Below are 12,446 nucleotides of genomic sequence, written 5' to 3' on the forward strand. Positions count from 1 at the left end.
CCATCACGGGGGTTGAAGGGGCCCAGGAGGCGAGAGACCACTCAGGGACTCTGGCATTCTCCCTCCTACACCCTCTTTCCTCGCTGAGTGGTCTGAGTAGGATCCTCACTTGAGTGGACTTTTCCTTCCCTGGCCCTCAAACCCCTTGGAGCAAGAAGCAGGCCCTCTGAAAGGGTCCCATACCTGGTTTTTCTCATCAGCTTCCATTCTCCTGGCTCTCCTTCAATATGTCTATACACGGAACAATAATAGTTAAATAAGGGAGAATAAATTTGGCGGGACACGGGAGGTGGGGAGGGGGAAGGGAGAGGTGGGAGAGAAGTAGATGCAGGGTTCATGTGTGAAGCTCTTTAAAATAAAATAGGGCCAGAGAGATGGCTCTGTGTTCAGAGCATTGGCTGCTCTTCGGGAGGACCCAGGTTTGAGTCCCAGTGCCCATGTGGTGGCTTACAACTGTCCATAACTCCACTTCCAGGATATCTGAGGTGGGCACCAGGCATGCGTGTGGTGCACAGACACACATGCAGGCAAAGCACTCATACACATAAAATAAATTAAATTAAAGAAAACCTAAAGACTAGTAAATAAAATAAAACACAGCCCCAAACCACTCTCAATTTAATTTGCAGATTCTTTGTACTCAGTGTTTAAAGATGTGGAATGATTTTTGATCTGTTAGCTGTGCCCACGATATTCTTCTATCACCAAAATGATTGTTTGAATATTTTATTTTAGTTTAATGGACTTTTAAATAGGATTCAGTGCCAAATGTGTGAACTTCTTAGAAAATGACCAGAATGTGTGCACTTAAAAAATTGCATTAAACTTGGCAACTGTTGACGTCCTACAGACGAGGAATGCATTTCTAACGCCACTCCCTGCCTTTGCGTTCTTGCTGCTCCCACATATGCTGTGCCTGGGGAGTCTTGGAAGCTTTGCTTTCGGATTGGTTAGCGTAATCTTGAGGATGGTTCAGTGATACGGCCATGCTCAAGCAAAAGTAAGAGCTGGCCTTCCAGGAGGTGGCGTTTGTGCCAGCGTGGAGGTACAAGGTTGCCGTGTGTAGAAGCTGCATATGCATGCTCCTTTGTGCTCTAGTGTGGTCTTGAAATCCTGCTTTCTGTTCCCTGACCTTGAAGAAAGGAAGGCAGTGAAAATGTGGTGTAAGACTAGGAGGAGATGGGGAAGGGGGCAAGTCTAGAGGAAGCTGGCTCCGCCGCTTCAAACTGTTAATTAGGAGAAAATGAGGAAAAGGCAGGAGGTTCGAAAGGAGGGTTGGTACAGCCTCATGAAGTGAATGCTATTACTTATTGTCTTTCTCTCCTTTTTAGATTCTAAAATGTGGGTCTTTCCATATTACCTATATGTGAGTAAATGGAAAATGGTATCATTTTACACTGTTACCTACAGAGCACGCATGCATGTTTATCATAGCACACACACAGAGGTTAGAGGATGTCTTGTAGCAGTTGGGTCTCTCCTTCCTTCTACCATGGAAGTCCTGGGGACCCAGGTTTCGTCAGACTTGGTGCCTCTACCAGCTGAACCACCCCATTGTCCCTACACCTCACTTAACTGTGACTGTCGTTCTTGTGAGTGAGTAGGAATCCGAAGTCTGGCCATGGAACATTTCATGGTACATCTGAGTAACATGCAGCCAGGGCCATACCCTTGAGTTGTTCCCACTGTTTATTATTGTAACCCAAGGTCTGCAGCAAGTTTCCTGTTGCTCATTTTTCTCTATTTTGCAGTCATTTCCCCTAAGGCCACCTGTAGCCAGAGTTTTCCTGCCTGGCCCACAGTCAGGACAAATCTCTCTCACCCGCCAGTCCCACAGCCGCTCAGACCCGACCAAGTAAACACAGAGACTTATATTGCTTACAAACTGTATGGCCGTGGCAGGCTTCTTGCTAACTGTTCTTATATCTTAAATTAATCCATTTCTATAAATCTATACCTTGCCACGTGGCTCGTGGCTTACCGGCATCTTCACATGCTGCTAGTCATGGGAGTGGCTAGCAGTGTCTCTGACCCAGCCTTCCACTTCCCAGCTTTATTCTCCTCCTTGTCCCACCTATACTTCCTCCTGCCTGACTACCAGCCAATCAGTGTTTTATTTACCAACCAATCAGAGCAACACATTTGTCATACAGAACAGCCCACAGCAGCCACCCTGTCTCTTTTCTTTGTTCTGCAGTACTGGGGATTAAACCCAGGGCCTTGGAGTGCTAGGCGACTCCACTACTGAGCACTATCCCCAGACCTCCTTCCCTTTAAATTTTGAGGCTGTCTCATAAGGTTGCCTGGCTGGCCTTGAACTTGTGATCCTTTTCCCTCAGCCTTGCTTGTAGCTGATGCTCCATATGGGCTGTGAAGTCTTTTTTTTTTTTTTTTTTTTCCAAATACGATGTTTGGAACTATAGGTCTCTGCCAGTTTATAAAGTCCTTATAGATAAAGTCCTTGTCTTGGACTTTGATTATTTCTCTCTCAAAGCACATATCCATCATCTCCTAGAAGATGTGGTGTTGCTGAATTGAACATGAAAAAACAAGGGTGCCATGATTTGTTGTTTATTGTCTGACCTGTCAGCATTTAATAGTGTGCATCCCTCTCCTCTGCATGTGCCTCGGTGTGCTTAGGGCATCAGAGGGACAGCTTTCAGGTCTTGGCTCTTTGCTTCCACTGTGGGGTCGGTGGGGGATCAAACTCAGGTTGTCAGGCCTGTGTGGCAATCATTTCTAAGTGAATTTGTTGGCAATATTCAAGTTAATATGAAAACCTCAACTCTGCAAATACTGTCCAGTGAAAACATTTGCTGGGTCAGTAACTTTTTGCTAGGCCGTATCCTTTGCTGTGACCTTCATGAAGCGGCTTTCTCTGTGGGGATAACGATGCTTTTGTTTCTCTCTCCCTACCTTCTGGATCTTCAGCTATGACAGAGACTCCACCTTCAATGTGTTTGTGGGAAAAGGCCAGCTGATTGCAGGGATGGACCAAGCCCTGGTCGGGATGTGCGTAAATGAGAGGCGTTTCGTGACGATCCCCCCAAACCTCGCCTATGGAAGTGAAGGAGTTTGTAAGTTTTCACTCTTTTTATAGACACATTGGCATGCAGGCTCCGCAGTCAACCTGAATGGAGAAATTGGGGTCTTTAATAGGGGAAAAAGAAAGGCTGAACACCCACAGCTAGCATTTCCATTGTAGATTTATCTCTTGGACATAGAAGAAAGAAAGGGCCAGCCCAGGAATATCTAATGAACTCTTGATGAGAGGAGACTCTTTCCTCTCTCTCACTTACTTTAATTTTATTTGGAGGAAGGATGTAGGAAGAGCGGGCCTTTTGGAATTGTACATCAGTGATGGATTCGAATTCTTTTGACTTCTGGTACACTGATAGCAGTCTTCAATTGACTTTTTCCTTGTGGGATGTGAAGAAATGTTTATTTAACCCACTTAGGTCATTGATAGCAGACCAAGGATTCCCACCTAAATCCAGCCTGGTGAACCAGTGAGTTTTTTTGAGTAACTTACAGAGCATGGCGGAGGGGTTCAAGGGGTGTGAGTGACTCAGAAGCTCCAGGGTCAGTCAAAAGCCCACTGTACCATGGGTGATGCCACATAAAAGCTGCATCTCTGAGTTCCTGCACTACTGAGAGGCAGCTCTTCAGAGCACAGTTCTCCTCCGTAGCCACTGTTCACACTTTTACAACGTTTGGGAAAAACCAAGTAAATCTTGTAACCTTTTCATTAGCTCCGCAGCCTGCTCCCCCCCCCCCCCCCCCCCCACACACACACCCAAGGGAGTGATTCAACATGGAGACAATAGCTGTTCCGGCTTTCTAGGGATCTCTGTATCACCAGGAGATGGCAGCCTTGCAGTGTGAATTCACTTTAATTTCCAGCTGGTGTGATCCCTCCAAACTCGGTACTTCATTTTGATGTGCTCCTGATGGATATTTGGAATTCTGAAGACCAGGTTCAGATTCAGACATATTTCAAGCCCCCTACTTGTCCTCGGACTATCCAGGTGTCTGATTTTGTGAGGTACCATTACAACGGAACGTTCTTGGACGGGACACTGTTTGATTCCAGGTAAGTCCCACTGTTGGTGGCAGTGTGTGAAATGCCGTTTGGCTCTTTCTGGTTCCTTCTGTCATGTCTTCTTTCTGTGCCCATCTGGAAACCAGAAAATGTACCCTACCAAACTATACCTAGTACCAGATCCTATCCCATATAGTTTTGGTTAGTGTCTGATTCTCTGTGGTGCCAGAGTCAAAATTTAACACCTTAGGAAAAATTAAAAACGATCTTGATTTAATGTAAACCATATCTGAAGATCTGCACTTGTGAAGAGCCACATTTCCCAGTAAGCCCATGAGTGTTGGACTCATTCATATAGTTCGCCCATGAAAAGAGAAGGGGAAAAATGAAACTCCAGAGCAGTATGAGGCTAGGATAAAAACCGGGGACTCTCTGGGGTTTTCTGTGGTGACAGAATGTTCATGAGTGGGATAGCTGTTGACTGCTGCTATAAATACGGGCTTTTCGCATCTTCCTAATATCAGGGAGCAGAAATGGGAAATGCCTGTCACTAGGGATGCGTGTGGGCTCTTTGTTTACCTGAGACTTGAGAAGCAAAAACCCCACGGGATGAATTAGAAATGGTATGATGGAACGTGCTTCCTCCCTCTGTTTTTTGTTTTTGTTGTTTTTTCTTTTAGCCACAATCGCATGAAAACCTACGACACGTACGTAGGAATTGGATGGCTGATTCCGGGAATGGACAAAGGGCTGCTGGGCATGTGTGTTGGGGAGAAACGTATCATCACCATCCCTCCTTTTCTGGCCTATGGAGAAGAGGGAGATGGTAAGTCCTCTTTCTCAGAGCTTCTGTCATTCATCTTTATATGTTTATTTTTATTTATGAGTATATGTTATGTGTGTTCCTGCTTGTCTGTATGTGCACCACATGAGTGCATTGCCCTCAGAGGCCAGAAGAGCGCTTCAGATCCCCTGGAGCTGGAGAGACAAGCTGATGTGAAGTGCCTAATGTGGGTGCTGGGAACCAAACCTGGGTCTTCTGCAAGAGCAGTAGATGCTCTTACACTGGGCCATCTCTGAGCCATCTCTTTAGCTTCATTGTTCTTACTTTTATTTGTACAGTTCAGTTCCTTTCATCCCTTTGCTCTAGACTGGCACTACCACCGTGGTAGCCACTAGCTACCACATGTGGCTGTTTACATTTAAGTGAAAATGAATTAAAATTAAAATTCAGTTCTCGTCACATCCTTACATTTCAGATATGCAAGAGCCACACATTGCCGAGGGCTCCTGAGTTTCTACACAGTTACCTTTCATTCCCATCATTGCAAGGGTTCTGTTGGAGAGTGCTAGTCAGGATGACCTTCTGTGTGGAACTTGCCTTTGCTCATGGCCATTGGTGTTCATGTAAGCACCGTGTCTCTCCCCACCTTGCCAGCTGCAGCCTGGGGCACCAACATCTCTTACTTTTTATCTGTAAGCAGTATTTGATCTAGACAGTTTAAAAAGATGTAAACATCAAAGTCAAGATTTAGCCACTGATGTCTGAGCTGGCAAATTTCCCAGCTTTCCACCTTTATTTGCTTTATGAGTATGTGTGTGTTCTGTCCAGACAAACTCAAAGCGTCACATTGGCTGTGGATATGGTGGAGTTGGTAGAGTGCTTTGCCTAGCATTTGTGAAGCCCCCAGTTTGATTCCCCAGCACATGGGGGTGCGTGCTTCTAATTTCAGTACCTGGGAGGCAAGAGCAGGGGGATTAGGAGTTCAAGGTCATCCCTGGCTACCTAGTAAGTTGGAGGACCCCATCTCAAAGTAAAATAAAATAATTATTTATTTTATATTAAGAGAAGTAGAGTGTTGGCTGATATATAAGGTTTATTGGTTATTCATATTAAATTTCACACATTCGATCATTCTGATAGTTGGACACAACAGAGACCTTTAGGCATTTAAGTAGTAGGCATACATGGAAGAAGGAATAGAAATGAGAGCAGGGCATGCTGGCATACTCCTGTTATAGCAGTTAAGAGGCTGGAGGAGGATCATGAGTTCAAGGAAGGCTGGTAGGTAAGACCCTATTTAAACACACACACACACACACACACACACACACACACACACACACAAGGAATACAAATGAAAACCTGGTGCTATTGAAGAAGTTGAATGGTACTCAGCTTACTATAACCAATGTAATCTTTTCCAAGCTGTTTTCTGTCTCTAGTCTGTAGAGCTACAGAGTCTGAGGGAGTGGGGCTAAACCTTTCTACATTTTCTGTTTGCATGCTTGAGATCTGCAAACAGCTCTTCTGGTGGTACTTTTCTGTTACTGTGATAAAATACCATGACCAGAAACAATTTATAGAAGGAAGGATTTATTTGGGCTTATAAATCTGGGGAATGAGTCCATCATGGCTGGGAGGCATGGCAACAAGCCACAGGCATGGTAGCTCGAGTGAGGTGAGAGCTCTAATCTTCAAATTTGTGTACAAAACCAGAGGCAACTGGGAGGTGCAAGGCTTTTAATCTCAGTGTCTGTCCCCGGGCACAGACTTCTCTGGTAAGGCTTTGCCGCCTAAACCTCATAATCAGTATTACCAATGGGGGAGCAAGTGTTCAAATGCCCAAGACTATGGGGGACACCTCTCATTCAAACCACTGCAATGTCTATTTTTGTTTGTTGGTGCTTGTGGTCAGACTTGTGCATGCAGAAATGTGCTATCCCATTGACTACAAACCCATTTATGTTCGGGTTGTCTCATTCATGGCCAATGGGAGTGCATTCATTTTAGCTCCTAAATCTTTTGCTTTGTAGCCAAATCTGGCCTTGAATTTGTGATCCTCCTGCCTCAGTCTCCCAAGTGCTGGCAAAATATTTTGGATATCACCTAAATAGCAAAACAAGACCCCCAGCCTAATATGAGAATTGTATTTATTCATTTAAAGTAGATGACTAGTGCTTAAATATTTAAAATGACAATTTAAAGTTACTTTATATTTATGCAATACTTTCCTGTGCTCAGCTATGCAAGTATACTTTAAATGTTTGAATTTTGTGGTATGTAAATTATATCTCAGGAAAGCTGTGAAAATATTCAGTGAGTATATGTTAGTGCTAGGAACATTTAAATTCTGCAGTTGATTTTGATGCTTTCCTTTGGGGACTGGAGCAGTAGTAGATCACTTTCTTTGGACGTGCAGGCTTGGGCCTAATTTTTAACAGCACAAGGAAAATGAAACAAAAGAAAAGAAACTTCTTTTTAAAAACATTTTTTTAATACAACATATTTTGATCATAACCTTTCCCTTCCCCAACTTCTCTCAAATCCTCCCCACCTGCCTACTCACTCAACTTCATGCACTCTCTCAAAAAAGAAAAAAAATAAATAAACAAACTAAAAAAAAAAAGAAAAGAAAACCAATAAGACAAAAAATACCCAAACAAAACAAACAGTGGATGAAAACATGTAGTCCATTTTGTGTTGGGCCTGCCTTTAAATATGGTTGATCATCCCACTGACACTTCATTTGAGAAAACTGGTTTTCCCTTTCTCAGTGGGTATCAATTGCAGATAGCTTCTTGGTTAGGGTAGACTTGATGTTAGCTTCCCCTAATCAGGGCTGGGATTTTGTCTGGTTTGAACCTGTGTGGGTCCTGTGCATGCTGTCATGGTTTGTGAGTTCAGATGTGCATCAGTCTGTTGTGTCTGGAAGATGCTAAAGAAACTCCCTATATCCTCTTTATCCAAAAGCATAAAATATGTGGTTTGTTTACCTCCTGAGTCTTCCCACTTCTGGAGGGAATGTTTCAATTTCCGGGGAAACTGCTATACAACATACGTAAATAATTGTCATTCTGTATAGTTTAGAGAATAATGAAAAAAGAATAGAAGCATATGGTTTTTTTTATTTTATTTTTTTTTTTGAGCAAGGTCTAATTTAGTGCAGGCTGGCCTTGAGTTCATTATGTAGTTGAGGATAACCCTGAATTCTCATCACCTTCCACCTCCCCAGTGCTGGGATTACACTTGTATGCCACCATGTCTGGTTTTACAGGCATCACTTTTTGTCTTCCATGTTTTTGTTCTGAGGTTGGTTGAATCCATGGATGTAGAACCCATGAATACAAAGGCTAGACTATGTCCAGTGCATCCTCTCTTAGATCCATCTATGAGAAATAGCACCGTGCAGAAATGAGATGTAGAAAAGATGTAAAAACTATTTTTGGATTATGCGTATCCTTCTTTTCTTTGTTATCTAACTTCTGTCTATTTATATTTTGTTTTGGATAAAGAACTTTACATTTAAAAAAAAAAAGAAGTGGCTCTTGGTTTTAAAGAACAAGACTGTGTAGTGTTTTCCAGGGCAAAGTCACAGGTTTGGAATTTGCACGTTTGAATGCTTACAAGGCATTTGTGCAGACAGAACCCACAGGAGGTATGGATTTGGATTTCCATGTGGATGCACACTGCCCACAGAGAGCGTCTCATTGCCATCTGAGCATCTGAAGTATGATCATGGCGGTAGTATGCGGCTATGTTAGCTTGTTCTCCCCGAGTCAGTCAGGTGTTGTGCTGTGCCCACTAGCCCATGATTGGACACCAAGGTTAGACACTTGTTACACAACACAGAGAACGGAGCATTTGTTTCCTTGGCTTGAAAACTTCAAGGAATGAGGAATACCAACACAAAGGGCATGAGTGGTGGTCTAAGCACTCCCCAAATTTTGTGTCTGGAATGAAGGGTTCTTTCATTTTACTCTAGGGAAAGACATCCCTGGGCAGGCGTCCCTAGTCTTTGATGTTGCATTGTTGGACCTCCATAACCCCAAGGATAGTATTTCCGTTGAGAACAAGGTGGTCCCTGAGAACTGTGATCGAAGAAGTCAGAGTGGGGACTTCCTCAGGTATCATTACAACGGCACACTTCTGGATGGCACCCTCTTTGATTCCAGGTAAGGAAACTACTTTTCACTCATGAGAACATCTGCCTCTTCAGGGAAGTCTAACTGACCACGGTTGACCATGGTCTAAGTTTACCATCAGTGCTGACTCTTATTTTAATCCTCAGTGCAGGTCTCTGTTTTCAGATTCTGAATTTACTCTTAGGTGGTTACAAGGGTTTCCTGATTTAGATGCCCCTGAGAGAAAATGGGAGGGACTTACCCTAGATACCTATTGTATTCCTTCCCACTCTGAACCCCACTGTAGACTCCAAGAGGTAGAGTGGTCAGAAGTGAGGTCACAGAGAAACAGTGGACAAAGAACCAACTCTCTGTGGTGCCCGAGCATTCTGACATTGGATAGTGTTGGAGCTCTCTGAACATCAGTTCAGTTTATTCTTGTTTCAACATGTTCTCCAAGCTGGTTCAGTTAAGGTATTAGAAAGGCTGTGTAAATGTTAAAGGATGACCCACTGGAGGAGACTGCTGGATGCTTTCAGCTCCCTGTGGAATGGATGCTGCAGAGGGTAATTCCTCTGCCACTTCATCAGCAATTCCACACATGGCTTCAGTGCACAATGCCCATGGCAAGCTGTGGCATGTCTTGTTCATTCAGGTGGCAGGTTAGTTTTGCAATCACTCCTTTAGCTTCCTATAAACAAGTAGCGACAGAACCTCCGTGTCTCTGAGGTAATAGACTTCTAATTTGTTTACACACCCAAAGCATCAAAGGAAGACTTTCCTTTGGTATTCATTTTATTGGGATAACTCATCCTTCCTATTCTTAAGATCTGTTCTACATTTTTTTAAATTACGTTTTTTCATGCAAAAAATAGTCGTCATATAGTTCAAAGTAAAACTAAGCAATAAATTAAGATATTCAATATACCTGTCTGTTTGCCTCATTTGTCCTAGTCTTTAGAGTTAACAATCTTAATTAATTAATTAATTTAGATTTATTTATTTTAGGTATGTGAGTGTTTTGCCTACATTTATGTATGTGTACCTCATGTGTGTCTGGTGCCCACAGAGGTCAGAAGAAGTCATTGAATCTTTGGAACTAGAGTTATGGATGGTTGTGAGCCACAATATGGGTGCTGGGAACTGAACTTGGTTCTCTGCAAGAACCATCTCTCTAGCCCCAATTTAACCATTTTTACAAATGTCTCTCTTACTCTTCCTTTTCCTCCCCCATCCCCTCTCTTCTCCCTTCTCCTCCATTTCTCCCCCACTTCTTCTCTTCATTCTTTTGAATGTTTGTAATTTGGGATCAAACCCTAGGGCTTCATATTGAGCTAAAACTCAAGCCTTTTTTAAGTTTTTGAACTGGGGTATTCCTGTGTAGCTTACACTGGTCTTGAACTCCTGAACTGAAGGCGATTCTGGTAGAGTGGTATGTGCCTGTGTTCTCAGCTATTTGGGAGGTTGAGGCAGGAGGATTACTTGAGCTCAGATGTTGGAGGCTAGCCTGGGCAACATAGGGATTGCTCTGTTGAAGGAAGGGAGGGAAGGAAGGAAGGGAAGGAAGGAAGGAGTTGACAGATTATTTTCTGGGCATATTATATTTCTGCCCACATGATAGAACTATTATTTCTGCAACTTTTGAGTAGTTTTTCACTTGAGTACAATGGGATCTTGCCTGTCCCAACCAACACAGTATTCCATTGTATAGATTTTGTCCTAAACTTGGACAATCACTTCTTTTTTGGGACCATTTATGGTTTTATTACCCTTTGACATTTAAAAGTTGCAATTATTTTTGTACTTAAGTCTTGGAATATATAGTTGTTTCCAAGAAGAATCTTCAGGTCAAAACTTATATGTATGTGTGTGTATATATTTAATTTTAATTATTCTTAATCAAAATAGAATTATATCACTTTCCCCTTTCCTGTCCACCCTCTTATGTGTATTTTTATAGCTTTTGCTATATATTCTCCGGGTATCATTTAGAAGTATGTCTTCAACCTTACCACTTGGAAGACTGAGGCAGGAGGATTGTCTCAAGTTTTGATGCTAGCTTGGCCTCAAAACACAAAGCAAAACAAATTAAACTTTGTTAACTTTCAAGAGGAAAATCATGCCTATGGTTTTAATCTGTAGTTCTTTGATTATTGTTTCCAAATATTTATTTGGATATCTTTTATTATTATATTTTCCTATTTTATATTGATGATATTTAATTTATCCTTATTGATTTGAAGAAATTTATCCTTTTATGGCTGATATTGTTGAAAGCATTTTCTGTTTACATTTTAATTTTTGTTCTATATTTTTAGTATTTGGACTATAATCCAGCACGGGAAAGTTCTCCTGTCTTGCATTTGCCTATCTGATTGGCATTCTAAGTAAAACCCATTTCTGGGTACCTTTCCCCCTAGAACTGGGGAAATTTCTGATATGATTTTATTGAAAATGTTTTCTATGCCTTGAACATGAAATTCTTCTCCTTTTCCTGTACCTAGATTTGGGTTTTAAATTATATTCCACAGATCTTGGATATTCTGTTCATAGTCTACTATATGACTTAATCTGTCCTTAATTACAACTCCTCTACCTTGTCTTCAAGCTCTGAAACTCTGTCTTCCTGTTAATCCTCTCTGCCGGTGAGTCTCTCAACTTAGATGACATTCTGAAATTTTCATTTCTCGTATTTCAATTTTGATTTTTTCAGTATTTTTTAAAAAAATCACATGTGTGAATGGTTGTGTGCACATTTATGTACACATGAGTGCAGGTATCTGCAGAGGCCACATTCCCATGGAGCTGGAGGTACAGGAAGGTTTGGGCAATTGGTCTGGGTGTTGGGAACTGAACTGGGGTCTTCTCTCTTAACCATTGCGCTATCTCTCTGGCTCCTCAGTATTTCTCTTTATTAAATCCCACTTTTATATGTTGTATTGACTTCCTTATTTCATTCATTTATTTCTGTTCTCTCTTAATTAATTCATGAGTTTGTGTTCTGTTTGATTTCCTAGAATATACTTAAAAAAATTATTCTTTTGAATTTTTTTCCTGGGATTTCATCTAATTCCTTTCCTTTCCCTACCTTCCTTCCTTCCTTCCTTCCTTCCTTCCTTCCTTTCTTTCTTGTTTGTTTGGAGACAGGTTTTCTCTGTGTAGTTTTGGTGCCTGTCCTGGATCTCGCTCTGTAGACCAGGCTGGCCTTGAACTCACAGAGATCCGCCTGGCTCTGCCTCCCGAGTGCTGGGATTTAAGGTGTGCTCCACCATTGCCTGGCCTAATTCATTTTCTATGTAGGCCAGCCTGTGGAATTGGTAATTTTCGATGGAGTCAGCTTGTATTTCTTTTACACAGTCCTTATGTTCTTACACTGGAATTGGTAATTTTCGATGGAGTCAGGTTGTATTTCTTTTACACAGTCCTTATGTTCTTACACTGGGACTTGTGCGTCTGGGCTTAGGTCATGTTTTTGTTCCTGCTCTTTTCACCTTCGCCC

The 12,446-nt window shown here is 42.2% G+C and overlaps 1 protein-coding gene across 1 annotated transcript in view; it reads left to right on the forward strand.

Moving 5' to 3' along the window:
• Window positions 1-12,446, forward strand: part of Fkbp9 (FKBP prolyl isomerase 9) — a 49,860-nt gene that overhangs the window by 16,461 nt on the left and 20,953 nt on the right. Inside the window, exons 2-5 of the mRNA XM_052720729.1 lie at window positions 2,932-3,077; window positions 3,904-4,093; window positions 4,723-4,868; window positions 8,809-8,998. Of these exons, the coding sequence (XP_052576689.1) occupies window positions 2,932-3,077; window positions 3,904-4,093; window positions 4,723-4,868; window positions 8,809-8,998 (672 nt within the window). The remainder of the gene's footprint in view (window positions 1-2,931; window positions 3,078-3,903; window positions 4,094-4,722; window positions 4,869-8,808; window positions 8,999-12,446) is intronic.

This window comes from Peromyscus californicus, unplaced genomic scaffold, assembly GCF_007827085.1.
Source record: "Peromyscus californicus insignis strain IS unplaced genomic scaffold, ASM782708v3 Scaffold_6__1_contigs__length_162567912, whole genome shotgun sequence".
In the NCBI taxonomy this organism is placed as follows: domain Eukaryota; kingdom Metazoa; phylum Chordata; class Mammalia; order Rodentia; family Cricetidae; genus Peromyscus; species Peromyscus californicus.